The sequence below is a fragment of the Augochlora pura genome, chromosome 4 (assembly GCF_028453695.1).
Source record: "Augochlora pura isolate Apur16 chromosome 4, APUR_v2.2.1, whole genome shotgun sequence".
NCBI classification, from domain to species: Eukaryota; Metazoa; Arthropoda; class Insecta; order Hymenoptera; family Halictidae; genus Augochlora; species Augochlora pura.
In genome coordinates this window covers 15,999,018-16,018,755 of record NC_135775.1, presented here as the reverse complement: position 1 = coordinate 16,018,755, position 19,738 = coordinate 15,999,018, and the positions used below count along the sequence as shown (strand labels likewise).

Below are 19,738 nucleotides of genomic sequence, written 5' to 3'. Positions count from 1 at the left end.
AGACAAAGCCGCAAAATACCAAGAATCAATTTATTTTTATCAGAAGAATATTTCATTTGCCGAGTACAATGTATTTTACTATATCTCTTGGATGTAAGTCTTGTTGTACTTTACTTTTATACAGTACACATATGTATCAGCTATATTTCCATAGATTTTATACACACGTGGATAATATTGAATTCATTACAGTATCCAGTTCTGTTGTACATATCAGAATCCACAACAGAATTTTGTACTAATTTAATATTTTACACAATATTAAATTTGTGTATGAATTTTCCTGAAAATGGACGTGCAGTGCTTGATATCTATTCCCTGCTCTCATCTTATATTAAGCTATTAATTTTTGTGCCACATATTTGCCGGAAATATTTATATGCACCTGATGACTGGCCTATTAAAATATATGCATGGTGTCTTTAGAAAGTACAATACACAAAAGCAATTGAATATTAAAATAAAAGAGGAAATAAGAGGAAACTGTTCAGTATTATCCTTTTTGTGAAATCTGATAGCTTGTTATATTGTAAATACTAGGAGAAATGTAATTTGTACCACTATCAGATATTATGTCTATATTGAATTACATATTAATTCCACTTATCTGAAGACACCTTGAATATCACTATTTTTCATAATAATATTTGAGCTGGATGTGTGAATTTTATACTTAACTTTTGTGTGTTAACACAGCGTAGCAAAGAAAACATATTTGATAAGCCCATAGCTTTCTTTGGAAAATTATTTTATGCTATGGTCAAGGTTATTATCATATGTAATATGAAAAAAATCAGTGTTACATTCTTCTGTGTAGAAACATTTTCAGTAGTTAGAATTTCAATTACTATTAGCAACAAATCTTTATGTACACAAATTAGTACTTTAAACGTCAAGTGTATGGTTTTAAAATGATATATCTATACTTCAGAAGATATTTCTGCACATTACAATGATATGATTTGTGGTTGTTTAAATGTGAGATTAAAAGAAGAGACAAATATAATACTCTTATTGATTGACTATCGAAGTGTACAACATTACATTCGTGTAATTGCTTTGTTAACAGATGTTATTTATTCAAAAATAATTATAAGTCGACTAATACAATCGTATGTTCTTCTTAAAGTAGGCCAATAAAATTATTCGTATTCCTATTATCTTTACGTAACTAAAGAATAATTAAATACCTTTAGCTAGTACTAAAAAAACTAAGAAACCAGTACTAAAAATTATTAAATACCTTTAGTACTAAATAAAGCTCTTTAATTATTCTTCATTGGTTTGAACGTAACTTGAAGATATAGAAAGTCAAACAAATTTTTTAACTTTTTAATTACTGTGTACAAATAAATGAGAAACAAAATCTGTTATTGTATTAAATCAGTCTTAGTTCAGTCTTATATCGTGCAAATGTAACTAATATTTCATAGTCAGTTTAACATCAAAATTAAATCTTATCAATTACAAAAAAAACTCATTCTTGCTCACAGCAAATGTCATCAAATTAAATCATTTACTTGATGTAAACAATAATTGTAATAACAAGGATGATACTATTGATATTAGTCGGCAACATGCAGAATAAAATTTAAAAGAGTGAGTTATGGTAATAAGTGTAAAAAATATCATTTGTATTATAGATACAAAAATATGTTATGCAAATTTATAAATTACTCTAAATTGCCATAATGCAAATGGAAAATGCATTTTTAAATCGTGATATGTCAAAATATTATATTAATTTTCTTTAAATTGATAGCGTTTTATTAACAGGAGAAATTTTCTTGTAATCTATTTTGCATTTTTATCTTTCATATCCGGTTTTTGAATTGTTTTGTTACTTTCCTCCTTATTACATACAATCATTTTCCAAAGTAGTTTCCTTTCCTTTTCGGATGGATGAATTCATAAAGAAACTCTTAGATACAACGATCATGCACACATGCCTATGGTTAACATCAAATTGCATTTTATTCTCCTTGTATATTTAACAGGAGACAGGAATATCATTAATTTATACAAATAGTTAGCATTTTACGACGCTGGTCACAATAGTATTGTATACTGTTCATTTTGCTTTTGAATTTCGTCCGGCCACGTACATGTACACGTAAAAGAAAGAAAACTCTGCGTTTCGTTAATGAGTAATATCAAAATTTGTATAACATACGTAACTCTCGATCGATAATATTATTTTTATGTAAAGTAATGCAAGCAAACATGAAACGAAGTTTGATATAGCTGGCAAGTGTGACAATAAATTGAATTTGAATATTACATTAATTAAATTGACGTTTATTTTATGTTTCTATCAAAACATATAGGATAGCGTTCTTCATTTTTGCTATTTTAAAAGAATTAGTTTATTTGCTACTGTTCATTTCCTCATCGTTGTTTTATTGCATTACTTTCAACTTTCCAGTTCTACTGTATGTTTTTACCATTTTGAGATAAGGAATGTAATTTACTACGTTATAATGTCAATATATTTTGCCTTCTATGCGCAATTGTCATCTGATAAAATAATAAAAATACGTCATAACTGCGTTAACGATAAAAAATAAATAGAATACAATATCGAAATTCGAAGACATGGACTATGTTACCCTATCATTTATTATAATTCTCTGTTACTTTGTAAGATAGACAATACTAAAGTAATCACTCTCAGTTCTATTACGTTCTTTTGCGCTCATCACAAATTTATAGACATATAATAATTGTATATGAATAATGTGAAAATAATCTCTTTTCATGGCAATCTTTTATAACGATATGACTTCAGAACAAAAAGTTCATTTTGTACTTATTGCTTGGCACTCAAAGTGTGAAAACCCGACGCTTCGAAAGGAACCCACACGGATTTCTATATTATGTACAATAAGTAGGAAAATATTGCCTCTAACGCTTGTTCCATGAGTTTTAGCGTCACACGCTTATTACTAAAATCGAGGAAAACAGCAACGTTTTGTAATTTTTTTTTATTTTCTCTTTTTTCATCACTGTTGCACATTCAACGTGTATAAAATCTTAGTCTTATAAATGAATAAACCGATCTAAATAATAAGGACGCGATTATTACCAAAATCTACAAGCGCAATTCTACCATCGGGACGCAAAGCAATGCCCGATGGTCTATCCATTTCGTCTTCACCCTTTCCAAAGTTGCCAAATCTCCATTTTAATACACCAGCTGAATCAAATACTTGTACCCTATGGTTTCTAGAGTCAGCTACTATAACATTACCATCGTCATCGATCACTAAACCTTGTGGTCTTAGGAACTGTTTTGAATTGTCTGTACATTTACATTCGAAAACTCTAGCATGCATAAAATCAGCATCAATAATTACTACCCTATGATTATTAAAATCTGTTGTAACAACATTGCCTTCTGGATTAAACGCTACTCCACGCGGAGAATCGAAGTACTTCCACATATTCGGCGCAGCCTCGTAACCGTACTTCCGTAGAAACACACCCTCTGGGCTGAACAATTGGACACGATGATTTCTTGTATCAGATACAACTATTTGACATTCAGAATTTACTGCCACGTCCCATGGATAGTTAAACTGTCCACACCGACACCCCTTGTCACCGAAACTTAGAAGGAATAGGCCTTCCATTGTCAATACCTAAAATAATAATATCAAATGTTATTTTATGCAAATTTCAACTTGGTCTTTTGAAAACTTTCAATACGACCCGACACTACATTAAGTTAATATAGTAAGAAGCAAACATCGCTTGACACTTCAAAGGCATCCTGTTCTCTTCAAATATTGTTTAAACATGTATAAATATTTATAAGTGATATTCGCGTTACTTTATAATTGCTTAAAAATTATCTCTGCGATGAAAAAAATGACATTGGGTTCATGTTCATTTTCGAAAAGCAAAAATAGTAAAAGTAAAATAGTAAAAATAGTTAAATTTTCGTGCTACTGTCAATAATATTTTCAATCGAGTTACATTTTCAAATCATCGTTACAACTATCGCACTAATATTTTAATCCAGCATGTCAGTAAATTGGAATGGTTGAAAAAAGATAATTTTTTTAATTCAAGGTCACGCGAAAGACACATTGTTGTAGACTATTAAATTCGAATTTGCGATAGTTTGCTATTTCTGTTTTCATTCAAGTTGAGATTGCTGGAAGTGCTACTTTTAGACTGTATTCCCATATTATAGTCGCGTTGAACTTAAATTTGCTTCTCATTTCCAGATGTTGAACTAATACTGCAACTTCGTAGCGAAGAATGAATGAACACAAATTTTTACTAATTTAGTGGCTGCTCTTCAGCGACTCATTCTTGTTCGAAATGTTCTTCTCTGAGCGATCCTTGTTTCACGTTCCCTACTTATTCTAAGCCCAATTCATCAAACTGTACAACACTAGTTACAATAATCACCTGTATACGATGGTTATCCTTATCTGCTACAATTATACGACGCCGTGCATCAACCGCTACGCCAGCCGGTCGATCAAATTGTCCTGGTGCAGTGCCATGACTACCAAATCTTCTTAAGAAAACGAAGTCTTGCCCGTATATCTGAATGCGGTTGTTCGATCTGTCAGCGATCACTATGTAACCTTCTCTGTCACACGCTATGCCCCATGGTCGACAAAGATTATCTTGTACATCGCCATCATTTCCAAGAATTTTAAATGGCTTCACTGCCTTTACGGAGACTTCTGAACCACGATTTATTCTAACAGTAACAGGAAAGGTATTTGAGGGTACTGGTCTTCCTCGGGGTAAGGGAGTAGGATTAACGCAAGCTATTTGTCGAGGAAATGATTGCAGCGGTGAATTTCCTCGACCTCTCACTGCTCGACGGTCGCCTATGGGACCCGGGTTATTTACTACAACAGCTCCTAAATTCGCGATAGCGTTAAGTATACTTCCATCTATGGCGTTGAAAGAAATCCAATTTTCTTCTTGCGAGGGAAGACATTGTCGGTTCTGACGTATCTGGAAAACCTATAATTAATAAAAATATTGAACTAACGTATGACCTGCATATCTCTCTAAGCATCAGAAATGCAAAGAAATATTTCAAATAAATGTCGTATGACAATACGAGTAAAAAATGAATAGGTAAAACAAACCTGTAGAATAATTAAATAAATTTCAGAATATATTATATCGTCTATATTGTTTTCAATATACTAAAATTATGCAAAAAGAACTATGCAAAAGCAATTCGAAGACAATTTCTATTTTGCATAAAAGGTCCTGTAGTTTAGTAATAATAACTCTCTGGTGATCAAACAAAATAGTATGAAATTGATAATTTAATATTTGATAATTAATTTGATAATTTGATAATGGCTTATGTGAAATGCAAATATAATGCAAATATAATATATAAATATATTATTCGAACTGGTCTTTCTCAAATTAAAACTGAAATCATTATCATCAGAACGTGTATCTTTTTTGGTGATATACAACATTTATCTAAAACGAACTCTTTATATTTGCAATGCTTAGAGAAATAATTGCCTATATTCATTTAAACTGGACATATTAGATAGATTTCTCTGCTTTATGTAATATATCAATGTTACAAGTATTCACAATGTGTTTAATAAATACATAAGCGATCGAAGCAATTAGCTTTAGAATTTCCGATAATCAAAAATTTGAAAACTGCGATAAAAAATTGTAGTTATTAGTAACAAAAGGTGCTCTTTAAAATTGGAATCTAAATCATGTCCCAACATTTACCAAGCAAAGCTTCATGTTTGAATAAACGTGCCGCGTTAACTTGTGTATAAGTTTTTAATAGGTAATTTCATATTATTTATAACATACGCAATTCATTCGAAAATAATAATAATCTTACACAATGCATTAGTGACAGTTAATTTTGTTAGTTGAGAGTTATTGATTTGTTAATAACTACCTCTGCCGAAGCCATGTCCTTAGTAAGCAATAATTTTAATGGATTACTGGCAAGCGTTTTAGACTCCATTGCTTCGCTTAGTTTATTAGCAGCACGAGTTAGCCGAGATATTCCATTCCTAAGTCCGTCGTTCCTTGCTTTTAGAGCAGAAAATTTCAGGACCCTAGCTTTCTCAATTTTACCTAGCAAATCTTTCTCTCTAGCTTCTAAAGCTAGAGCCACCCTTCTTATGCACAGCATCAAGTCTGTGGTTGCTTGTCTTGCTTTCTGTTCCAAGATTTCAGCTGCTATCTGTAGAGGCACATTATTAAAGCATAAATAAAGATTTCACTCCGAATTAAACATCGTGTATATTATGTATCTACAGATTTTAGAAGATATTTTGCCGATAATTTTATATCATACTTTGTGAGTAATAATAAAACAATACAGCTACTTTTGAAAGTTCGAAATGTAATAAACAGTTTACTTATTTCAGTAAGCAACGCACACAGGATGACTAGATACGAGTTACCATTTTAGCAATTTAAAAGACAGGTAGGTCGAATGCAATTATTACAATTTTATATATTTCATTTTTTTTTAAGATATCGAAGTAAACTTGAGTATTTTTTACGCCAATATACGTCTTTTAATGTGAACCTTAACTCTCAAAATCGTATACATATACTTGGGATGTAAATAATATTACACGAATATATTGTATGTCCATGCGCGTTTAAAATATAAAAATAATTATATAGGTTCGTGTATAAATTCCTTCTATAAAAGGGGGTCCCAAGAGTCACTCACAATCGCGAAATGAGGGATTCCTGAGAGCATCTGAAGTAACTTTTTCCTTTACAAAAATGTTCAACAAGGCATCGTTAACAAGTTATTAACGTAAAGCAGTGACCAATGAGAGACGAGCTCCGTTGGCGTAAGGTGGCCGAGCCAATGAGCAGCACTGGGCTCCAACCGCTCGTTAGCTCAGCCGCTCAGCGTCAGTCGGTCTCGCTTTTTAATGGTCAATGTTTCTCGTTAATAATCTCATTGATAAAAGGAGAAAGTTGCTTGAAATGACCTCAGGTATTCCCCATTTCCGAACTGTTAGACACTTTTTGGACAGCCCGTATAATATTATAGATATATCAATTTTATAGAGATATCGAAATTCTTATATGCTTCTTAATTACGTATATGCTCACCTGTACAGAATCTAATTCGTCAGTAAGAGTTGAAATACCAAGCCTTGCTTCTTTTAATACTTCGTTTGCTTGTGCTCCTGCACCATCTACAGCCTCCATTAAATTCACAGTAATATGCCCCGGATGATGCTGAATTCCACATTCGCTACAAAATGGTATACTACACGTCTGACAGTAAAATTTTTGAGCATCGCGATGTACATCGCAAAACAAAGTCAAATTCGGCATATTTATTATCGGAGGACTTGGAATTTCAGAGAACATCGGATTGTTCTCATCTTCGTGGGTCAAGTCTCCGGCATTCTGCAAACAAACAAATTTTACATAAATCGATAGAACAAATACTTAAATGCTTATAAGTCCTATTAAGTGGATGCATTACTTTTGCACATGCTATTTAAAATGGAATATTCACTTCTACACGGTTAATTATTGTATACCCATAAAACTGTTCTAACGTCGTTGGAGTTGTCTCAACTGACTGAATACGAATATCAAATTAAATATCACACTAGCAATTTTAACTAGATATTATTATTGCAAACAATATGAGCCAATGTCGCATACCGATGTTGAGACTTATGGTTAGCCAATTAAAAACTTATAGTCGGTATTATTAAAGTGCTTTATAGTTAGTACTATTTTTAAAAAAGTTATTCTGCTTTAAGTAGCGTTCGAACATTTTCGCGAACCATTGAATATTAAACTATTTGTGTTGTCAAAGAAATAATTTATAATTATATTTTTAATTCGATCAACTAGCAAACATTTCATGTAAAATTATGTTGTTTTATTTACAACTATTTAAAACTAAAAAAATCATATTGATAAAGTAAAAATAAAATTACTTGTTAAATACTATTTATAAAATGAAAGTAATGAAGTATTTAAAGTAACTCATTATTTCAAATGATTATTTGTAATCTTATTTGAAATTAAAACGATCCTGATTGCAAAAGTAAGAAACAAACTGCACCAAACATCCGAATCACGAACAAGCAAGAACCTACATCAAGCATCTCGGCCGGGAATTTCGCCGCAACGCTCTAAATAAATATTCAAGCAATATAATAAATTATGTAATAATAATTGCATAAGTTCGTGTATGCTTACTGAAAATTGAACAGGGGGAGAATACGAGTCGGCAATTGCATCTACGCAGTCCCTGGCTTGCGAGAAATGTCTAGATGTCAGTCCATTAAAATTGTCACCATTTACAACTTGCAGTAAACTGTTAATCAATGAATCAACACTCAGGTCATCGGGTGATTGACCATAGCCCTGAGAATTCGTGCTACTTCCTGAAGATCCGGTAACCGGTGAACTAGCGTCCGAGTAACCAGATCTGGTGAACTGCCACGGACATGGAACATTCGATATCTGCAATCAATCATATAATAAGCTGATATACATATGTAATAACACTGTACGGTATTTGAACAATAGTATATAAAAAAAAACCTTTTAAGTGTCAAGAGTTAAACGAAGGTCATCAGACAACTTTTGCATAGAAAGATTTTCAGGAAATGTAGTGACACGATTCGCAAATAGAAAATCGAGATTAAACGATGCTGGCAATCACGTCGCAAGTTGTCTGTTGCCAACCAAGTAGATGTCTGCAGGGGTAGAAAGGGATTTTGAGGGTGTCCCATAGTGGTACCGAACAAGGGAAGAGGGTGGGGAGGGGGAGAACGGTCCACAGCGGGCCCGTAAGGACGAATCGCATGGTTTACGAAACGTCGATCGTTATTCAGCTGAGAACCAAGATGCCAGATGTGCACGTGTTTGCCAAAAGTACCCACCAATAAATCAACTATAGGTCTCGAGACCAGAGACAATTTTCAGGACAGTTGAAAATCACGTTCGTCCATAGAATTTTGAACGTCGACACTAAATCTTACACTCGTACCCGAATGTCTTTTGTGTTTCTATGGAAAAAAATTAGTTTTTTTTTCTCGAGTCAACCAGTATTAAATCTTTACTGACTTCCGTAAGAAGCAGTGTTGTACGTAGTAGATTGTCTCAGATATAGTAAATTCAGTAAAAGACTATAATTTCAGTCCAAAGAACCATGCGAAAACATCGTGCGTTTGTATACAATGTCCTAACAAGAAAACTACAATGTACACAATAATAGAACGTTCGAATAAGGTAGCGTTCGTAAGAAAACGTTCATGTTACGGACGCAGATAAGAAAATCTCACGCAACTTACACTGTATTTATATTTTTTAACAATGTGCTACTCGAACCTGTCACTACCACATTTTTTACAAATAAGTATATAACAAAATGGTACGGGTCATGCAAGTTACAGAACAAGTTATCATCGACTTGTCACAATTTGGAATATTGAACATATGTAATCGTCTATTTATTGGCACGTGGTCTTATAATAGAGGGGGAGTGTGGAACTCTTATAAGTTACAAAGAAATCATTATCAATAGACTACGGATTTTATACATTGATAGCAAAAATGGTTATTTTTTTTTCATTTTTTAGATTTTCATTATAGGCAAAGATAAAAAAGATGAAAAACATTACAGTTCTTTACTTTTTTGTCATTTCAAGTCATAATAAAATTAAAAAATGGTATTATAGTCATTGTCTAATAAGCTAATTATTCTGACATCTAACAAAAATTCAAGTCATTTAATCCATTTGAAAAAAAAAGTTATAACGTTCTTCAAGTGCCCATAGATATACGGGCCCCACTGTTCGTATCCATTCCTTTCATTATACGACGGTTCAATTGAAATTCGTTCATAATTTTCTGACTATACTAACAGGCTGGTAGCAATAATGATACGTAAGCTATTCATTACGATTTTGTATAACAAATGCTATACATAATATGGGTTATTATGCACGGTGTTTATTTTAAATTGAATTATCTTCGTTATTTTTACTGATGTCAAAAAATATGTCAGGACAACTTTGTTTAGTTCAAAGCTCAGAATATTATGATTCGTATTTTTTATCTTTCCAGATTATTGCTTTCAAAGTATTTTTAATATTATTTTTTTTTTATTCAAGATCACATTCTAATAAAGATGGTGTTGAACCTACATAGATTGATTCTTGTTACTCTAATAAAGCAACAGATCTCGGTCACTGAGAGTTACTTAAACATATACCATCTCAAAAAAATGTTCTACAATATTTCCCCTTTACGTTACGACTACTGAAGTGTGAATGTGATCATTATTTAACTTATTTCTACGGAAACTCGATGTAAAACCAAATAACCAAAGGACCAACATCGGATGAAGACTTTAAATTCACATAATATGAAAATATATATAATGTATTGAATTTTTTAATAAATTTTAGTACGTACCTTATTATTAGTCGATTCTATGTCCTGTTCTCTTTCCTGACTGTCCTGAATATAGTTTCCATAAAAATTTGTACCAGAATTGTAAGCCCTTCCATGATCCATCGTGAGTTAGATAAATAATTGAAAACCGTATAGAAATTCTGTATTAATGTCTCAACACGTCGTAATATTTTCACCTGAAACAAAAAGAATTCATTAGATGAGTTATTTTATTTCACTGTTCGTATAAACAAAAGTGCAAGGTCTGCTAGACAGTTCTGTCAAGTTTTAAAAATATTTAACATATTTATCAAAAATTACAATTTAACATTTAATTACAAATACAATGTATATAGAACAACAAATATCCTGTCTGCGAAAGCGGAATAATAATTTTCTATCTATTTTTGCAACCGCTAAAATCTTGACTTTTAAATGTAGACAGTGCTCTCCTATATAACTAATATTTTTATCACAGAAAATGTAAATTCTCATATGTAAAAAATAATTATTACGCATCTCATTAAAACAGTTTGCATGGTATACGTTTTTTATGCAAGTATAGCATTCCGAATAATTTTTATTGTTAAACATTTCGATCAGTTTTCATTTATTAATAACAAACTTTGTTAAGTAGTATGCATTTTTAATTAATCCTCACTATGGGACGAACGTCATTACAAGTCGAAGTTAACAAGTATTGTTGTCGATTGTAGTAAAAAGAATTGAGCTTTACGTTACTGTATTCTGTTTGACATTGAACATATATTTAATTACAATTGTAACATCGAGAAAGCTGCAACTTTCTTAACACACGTTACTGTGTCTCGATCGATAATATCGTTTATATTAATCACACATGTAAACGTAGCGTAACTGATCACCACGTTTATATTCTATCGATACACAGTATATCTTTTTCATGCACATTGTGTGCAGAGAGTGTCTTAATTATTTTACTACTTCTGTTACATTGATGAATGTAAATCTGTACATGAGCTGCGAACATTCGTGTGTGTACAGGGCGGTCCACCAAAAATATATGCTACGTTGCAATACTGTTACTGACACATTGTCATATTGTCTGCTACAGTTATACTCAATAGTATATGCCAAACTGTATATTTAAACGATATTTTTATACCAAATACTTTATTTATATAAGAAATCCCAATATATTAAAACTGCACTTATATATTAAAACAACATCAATTACTCGAATTACAAACAGAAATTCTAGAAGCTATCACTCTGTATGTGGTACAAATTAATTAAAAGTAATTCCTGGAAGTCAACGGTAAAGCAGTTTAAATCGTACGCGCGTGCCCCCCCTGTTCCAGTTTCAAAGATGAACACCCCTACACAGCTGGTTCAAGGTCATCATATAAGTTCAGAGAAGGGAAGAACTGTGATACCCCTTCAATTCGAGGATGGAGAAATGGGGTTCCGCTTTCATTCTTAGGACCTTGCAGAAATCAATAACAGGAAATTCGGCATAACTTCATTCATATTCATACATCCGTAAGTCAAAAAAAATGTCTCAGTCCCGTTACGATCGTACACTTCCTCTAGAGTTACTTCATTGACCGTCATAAATCTTTATACGGCACATGTAAAAGGATTACAAAATTGTGTACGTTTCTATGTTTCCCTGATAACACGATCGAAAATTTACGAAAATTCTGACAGACTTCAAATGAAGCATTTCAAGATTCACCATTTATCTGCTCTCGGAGCTTCTCTTCTTAATTATTTTCCAGCTGTATACCTACAACTTGACTTTATGGACCAATAGTATGCACCTTAGAAAGAATGTCAATCAAATATTTTTTGTTGAGATAGTAAAAGTCATTTACTCCCCTCTACTCAGAAGCATGTATTTCATATTCTGGAATGCAATGACTTCGATATGAATGGTGTTCAAATGTTTTAGGCATTATCTTTTATTATTTTTACGAATTGTGTAATGTTGCAAGGTAACGTATGGAACACGTGAAGAAATATTATTATATGTTGATCAATTCTTATAACGCATTCATTTTTGAGATATTTTTCAACAAATTTTAAACTACATTAACCTATCTATCAATATAGCAATTTTAAGGAATTATAGCGTCTAATATTAATCTTTGACTGTAAGTACTGGTATTAATATAAATTATTTTATCACATTTCTTATTACCTATTTATATTACGTACAATTATACATAGAAGTCTTTGGAAGCAATTAGGTAAAGAAGAAATCCTTGAGCTAAAGATCCGTATGTATGTATATTCCATTTTAGCATTGTTACAATATATTTATTGTAAAAATACATTAGTATTTCATTATTCAAATCAAAGTTTTTACTTGTTATTTACTTTCTTATTTTATCTTAGTTAATTCTTTGTAAGTAGCAATGCATTTAAAAAGTAGATTATTTTAACACTTGTTATATTTTTGCATTTAGACATCTTTTATTTGACTTTATCCAGTTATATTTTTCTATTGTGCCTGGAACTTTTTCTCCGAAACTAAATTTCCGACAGCCTGTATCATCGGCAAAGTGCCTAATCTTATCGGAATATTTACATCCTGATGCTTTATTTTAGATATACATACTCTGAAACTATAGGGGAAGACGTAATAACTCTTCTTAGTTCTTGCGTGTGACTGCAATATCATATTTTACTGAGGGCAAATAATTTGCAATAATACATGTATGTACTACGTAGAATAAATATTATTTGATAATGTTTAGCAATGTACTAACGAAATATTTGGCAAATAAAAACTTGTACTTTATTAGAATCCTTTGTTTGTTCGTTGTATTTATTACCTTCAATAGAAATAAAAGGAACCGAAGTCTGGTATTCGTCATGATTTAAATTTTAATAACTAGGATAGTTATTTCAATATCGTATAAAATATTCAATACAAACTACAAAAAGATTAGTGTAAAACTTAACTGCATCTAAGTTTAAAAATAGACGTGTGACTTTTATATGTGTACATGTTCAAAATCTGGGTATAGTTGTAGTAGACATACCATTTCATCTAATGTAGTATATGTATGGTATAAGACATGGTAAATTATTAAATAAGTGATTAATAAAATATAATCGATGTACAGTATTTTTAAAAAATACTATTTTATTATTGAGTTTAATTTAATTATTTCGTATTATACGTAACCTTTCTATTTAGTAACATCAATTGTATTTACCGCCAACTTTTGATATTGATAATACATCACAATGGAATTTCTAATTAGTTTCATTACTTTCTAATTATTAAATTCATTATATTTGAAAATTGTAGCAAAAGAATAATAAAAGACAAACATTTGACTAATACATGACTATTTACATTACTACTCGCAAATGAATCAAATATGTGTATATTTATCAATGCTCATAAACAATACTATAAACAAAATATAAAATGTTTCAAATTCATTTTGATTATTGTTAATATCTTATATTAGAAATATTAAATGCGAAGTCTAACAAGTCGAATATTAATTTTTAATAGTAGACCATATGTCACATATTAACGTAATATATTATTATCTGTTAGGAAAATAAGGCTAATCTAATAATCTGCTAGAATTCTATCATTATATCTAATTAACGAAATTAACGAAATATTACAAAACATTAATTTGGCGTTATGCTACTAACTTCATAATTATCAAACTGCGAGTATTTTAATTTCCTCGTAAGAGCAGATGTACAAATCAATATACTGCTAATTAATTTTATTTTTCACACATAGTAGTAATCAATGTTATTAATAACTTTAAAGTGAAAGAAACCACTATAAAGCAACCTTAATGTAAGACCACATATTTCAAAAATATAAAGTACATAAGAAAAGAAAAAAACGAAACTTGTAAAGAAGTATTTGCAATTGTGTTTGTATTTAACAAACTTTTCATAACTTTGGAACTTATAACGATAGATAGATTTGAACAATAGATTTGAAACTTTCGTAACTTATAACGAGAGTGTAATTAATCGTTGCTAGACGAAGTTCTCACATTCCTGATACATATTTCTATTACAGAAATTTCGGTAACAATTTCGTATAAATCAAACTCTCTTATGAAATATTGTGGTTTATTATGATAATATTTTACATTGTTCAAAAATGTAATTACATGTGCAAAGAATTTAATAATAATAAGATTTCTATTGTATAAAATTACAAAGATAAATTAGATACAAGCGTGTGTGAAATAACTTTGACGTGCTTTAGTAAAAGTAAATAATCAAATTCAGTTACATTCTTTTGCTAGACAGTTTGTGAGTCGATGTATTATATTGCATACGGAGATATGGATATGTATATTTAATGTGTGATGTATCTATGCATACTGTATATACATATATTATACTATACGTATTGTATATAATATAATATATTGAATGGCTTGACATCGTACATCATTGTTTACCAGCCCCAGCTTACCAGTCTAATAATCATGATGTATCGAATACTTAAAGCTGGCACTGCTATCGTAACCAAAACACTTTAAAAGCCCCTTAAGATTGCAATAAATTTATATACCACCCTAAAGCAGTTAACTTACAATTTTGTCACCTTCGTCATGTTTAAGGTCGTTCGAAGACAACAAATCATATTTCAGTACACGTTTGTAAACATTGCAAGCAACTGTCAAAATTTAAATCAAGTAAAAAATATGAATTATTTCGAAATTTAACAATATTTTATGAGAAATTTTTTCAGAACACATTTATCGTTTAAAAGCATGTAAATTAACGTGTGAAACATTTTTCCCTTAAACCACAAATATTACAAAAATGTATGTGTATTAATATAATATAATATTATAATATAATATTATAGTACAATAATTTTACATAAATTTTAAAATTTTACCAACAAATTAGTAATATTATGTTCTTGTACGTTAAAAACTGTCAAACGAATTAAATTATTACATTATTAAATGAAATGTTAGTCTGTTCTTACGAAGGCATTGTTTTTAATGCAGGATTAATTGAAAAATAAATAATTTCGAGATATCATTATTGATTATACACACAATATTATGCGTTTACTTGAGATTGAAAAATTGGTATTTTCAATCAAACGCAAATAAAACTAAACAAAAAAAAATAAACTATTAATTTATTGATACACTTCGAAAGAAAAATTGTACGGAGAGACATATCTAATTTGTGCAAGTGCAAAATATGCATTAAACCGGAAAGTATGAATTTGCAGACGAACTCAGACGGCAACAGGAAGTACACGCAAAAGTTGGTGTATATTGTACTTCGGAAACGGAAAATCATTTTCAATACCTACCGCCCGGCTTTACGAGAATGGAAACGCTACATGTTAGCCTGCTAACTTTTCCCTTTTCGTTTTTCCAGCAGCTGGTCTGCAGCAGTTAGAGGGTGCTATCCTTGAAATCGCCATGGCGACCAAGGTTAGATCTGCTATTCTCTCAGAGGGTCCAAAGGAAAGAGAAAGTGAAATATCTGTCATCTGTTATACGGATGTTCCGCACGACCACACAATCGGAAAATTCGACAGAAATAAGTTTGCAATATCGTTGTTACAGCATTTAGTGTGAGTCATTTAATTTTTTAAATGGAAGAAGTTTGAACATTAACTGAATCTAATATAGTTTACAATTCTGGGTACAATGAAAATATTAAGTTACAATAGCGGCAAATCACTATTCCATTCGGTCGACGAGCACTCATTAAAATATTCTACGAAATTACAACAAAATAGTAAATCTATAAAAATAAATGAACCCTGTTAATGAAATTAAGGAAATATATTTAAACAAACTAATATGACTGTTGCCTCTAAAAGAAGCGCTATGAATTTATCACACTGAAAATGAAATTTTAACGTCCCCAATTCACTTATAGTCTCATAATACTTCATTTAGAATAGAAACAATGTTTCGAACTGTGGCAACGTTTCTATCGAATTCGAATTTATTATTTTATTTGCGGGCAAAGGAATAGAAAGCATATTTTCTATCTATGAATAAAACACATATTATATTTAATTAAGGAACAGTATCTTTCCATAGTTTCCGTACAAAACGCGATAATTACGAATATATATTCATTAGCGTTTCTATTTTCAAAGCGTTTCAAATTTATAAACGTCACTGGATTTTTGTTTGCGACAATAAACGTAGCAACACTTAATGTTCCTTCGAGGATATCTAAAAAATATCGAAAATGTACCAGTTGAGAAAATAATTGGCGAAACAAACGAAGTTTTCCCAATTTCGTTTTCACTATTGTTCAACAGCGCCAACGTAGGGTGTACTTTCACTCTCGTTCGAATTTCAATGTCGTCCGAGAAGTACATTTTACGACACAAATACGGAAACGTAAACGAACAGATTTGACCTATAACGATCAAGTTTTAAAATCTATATTATTCTTCTATTTCTGCAGTCTGCTTTGAATCCAAATAATAGGGTTTACAAATATACATTAATGTAAATTAAGAATGCATATTAGCATTTATTCCTGTTGATCCAACAATTTCACTTTATCCGTGGATTATTTTAAAAAAGGAGAGATCAAATTCGGCGACAAAACGAAGTAAAATATGAAAAAATACCTTCGTCACGTTGAGATTCTTCGGAATATGTTAAACATTCGATGCGTCAATGATTTCGTTGAGACAGAAACGCGGAACCGATGTCACTTCTTTAAAACTGGCCGCCAAGGACTTTTAAATAAATTTATAAAACAGCTTTCGATTATTTACTCGATCATCGAAGATACGTGTGTAAACAGACGGATTTGCGGCGAAAAATCTCGTCTTGGTACAAGACACGTGCTTCGCCGAACTGAATTGTCGCCGAACGCGTCAGGTCTTCGGTCTTCTCCGATCCGCACTGAATTCTTGAGCTCGACTACTCGACTGTGTATGGTCACTGTGTCTCGTTGAAACAGGAGCCTTACACCCCTCCCTACCACCGAGCCTTTCGTCGAGCCAGCAAGCTTCTCTCAACCAATCGAAAGAATGCATTGTTACCCCTCATTCGGATAGATGCTTCCCACCCCCGCGCTACCCTTCCCCCGGGAGCTCCTAACAATTTCTCTCAACAATCCCACCCCTACTTTCTACGAATTTACTATTTCTTTCTTTGCCGCCCACGCGGCTTAGCAACCACCGATCCGATAGTTACACCGGTATTTTTCCGGCACCCACCGGTGTGTCGGATACAAATCTGCAATTTCTGATCTTTTCTTTCCAATGAATTACGATATTGCATTATTATCGAGGCGTTTTGCGATACACCAACAATATAACGTTAGTCTGATGGAATGAGAAATTTAAATAATATTTTTAATGTTTAGTTAATTTCGAAACGTAACTAATAAATAACAACTCGATGGACATACGCGATACGAAGTTTACGAGCTGGAAATGCTAAAAATTAATAAATAGAGAACATCGAGCACAAAATCTTGTCGGCACGGTATTGTTGCGTATAGAATGGAGATGTTCGCGACGATGATAACAACAAAAATCTCGTTGGAAAGCATCTGTCACCAACACGGCCACTGTTACAACATGTGTCACTGTCACGTCGAATAATTTCTTTTGCGGCGAATACGTACATACGTGCAGCGTTCGTTGATGTTTTCGTGTGTTCGGCGTTTCTCAGAGATGATCTTTAGTCGTCTTCTTTCATCCCCGGTGTAGAGAGCTTGATCACAGCACCCTCGAGAGCGACCGTATGCATGCACCCACGTATCCAGTGCCTACATAGTTGGCCACAGAGCAATTTCTATATGAGAAAGGGGTAGAGCGCGTGCGCCACGAAATCATGAATGGAGCCACCGCTCAATGCGAGTCCAGCTACACTGTCACAGTCATACAGCCACTCCACTTTTATTTATATCCCAGCAACGATGACCTTCAACCAAGGTAGGGGTTGATCAGCCAAATCAGGTTTCACATCTTCCGGGGAACAGGTGCGATATGATCCATCACACACAATGCCGGTATACCGGTCGATATGTATAATTCTGAATTAAATGAAACGTTTAGACCGGTTGCCACGATTAGGATTCATCTGTTTATCTTCCAAGTGTACAATCTTACCGCGATTGTTATATTTTAGCCATTCGCCATCGAATAGTTCCATAACAAATAGCTTAATAAATGAGATAGGCTGTACCAGAGATTTTTGGCAACAGGATTTAACTTTGGACTTCTAAAGTTGCAATTTTTTTGTAAATAGTAGACGATCAGTAATAATAAGATTGCGGATTTTATGCGTTCGTAACAAAAACGAATCGAAGCAATTCAAAATAGTCAACAAATTAAAATAATTGAAGAATATTTATGTACAATATTATTAAAGAAAAATTTTAATGCGCATGTGGTACTTATTTCTTGGAACGGATGTAGAAAATTTGTATTTTTCGTAAAGATCCGCAATTTAGTCATAATTAGAGGTAATAGAATATCTAGCTTCTTTCGCTATCCGAATTAATAGAAATTCAATATAATAATAGCATATGGTGAACAAGTACCGTGTAAAAACATATATTGCTTGTAAATGTTTTTTCATTGTCAGCGGAGTCATTGACTGATTTCGAGGTGTAAACGAAACTGCTAGTGCCAAAAACATCAATTGACGTATGAAGAATTAACGCGGCACGAGTTTATGAATGAGAGGCTTGGGTATGAGAATCACGTGTCCAGGCGCTGTAGTGCTTTAACGATCGAAAGCATCCCGCTTGCCCTTTCTCTCGAGCTTTGTCACACCTTTCTCTTGGATTCTCCCTTAACAAAAGAACATTCTACAAAATATATCGATTATGAGATGCGAATTAATTTCATTGTTATTCGCAATAATATATTCAATAAAACGCTGTTACCAGACTAATTTCATTGTATTGTCTAACATTGAACTATAAACGTTTAACTGATCATCATGATACTTGGCAATTGTATTAACAATTATGGCAACTTGAATTCGTAAAATGTTTTTACACAGTTTTTACAAAAAAAGTTTAAAATTATTTATTTCTGTATAATATGTAAAAAGTATACAACGATACTGTAAAATATTATGCTTAGAAGAATAATTGTATTTTTCGGGTAATCTTCCTGAATCTATTTTTTGATCGCATCAATTAATAAAAATTTAATCATTCATATTTTCCTCCATTCAGTTACGGAGTACACGTAGTAAAACATATCGATCCAGGAATTCTCAGGTCATGACGATAATGGCTACATTGAAAACTGAAGCATGAAAGATCAATGAAATTTTCGACAACATAACTGAACGTGAACGTAAAT

The 19,738-nt window shown here is 31.9% G+C and overlaps 1 protein-coding gene across 2 annotated transcripts; it reads right to left on the bottom strand.

Annotated features, from left to right (window-relative positions):
* Positions 1-69: 69 nt before the first annotated feature.
* Positions 70-18,105, bottom strand: Wech (tripartite motif containing 71 protein wech). Of its 2 annotated transcripts, none has more exons than XM_078179269.1 (7): positions 18,043-18,105; positions 10,447-10,622; positions 8,221-8,487; positions 7,108-7,410; positions 5,921-6,211; positions 4,420-4,992; positions 70-3,641 (listed from the first exon to the last, which is right to left on the bottom strand). In XM_078179269.1, the coding sequence occupies exons 2-7, from the start codon at positions 10,546-10,548 to the stop codon at positions 3,060-3,062; spliced, it is 2,118 nt and encodes a 705-aa protein (XP_078035395.1). In that variant the 5' UTR covers positions 10,549-10,622; positions 18,043-18,105; the 3' UTR covers positions 70-3,059. The 2 variants fall into 2 exon arrangements, with proteins under 2 accessions (XP_078035395.1, XP_078035396.1); XM_078179270.1 differs by lacking the exon at positions 18,043-18,105 and adding an exon at positions 17,033-17,296.
* Between the last annotated feature and the right edge of the window lie 1,633 nt (positions 18,106-19,738).

Bases quoted from the DNA above. Each gene is read 5' to 3' on its own strand.
- Wech (XM_078179269.1), bottom strand. From the start codon at position 10,548: ATGGATCATGGAAGGGCTTACAATTCTGGTACAAATTTTTATGGAAAC. The intron at 7,411-8,220 runs GTAAGCATACAC...GTTTGTTTGCAG, and splicing joins CTCCCCCTGTTCAATTTTCA to AATGCCGGAGACTTGACCCA. The intron at 6,212-7,107 runs GTGAGCATATAC...GTGCCTCTACAG, and splicing joins ACGAATTAGATTCTGTACAG to ATAGCAGCTGAAATCTTGGA.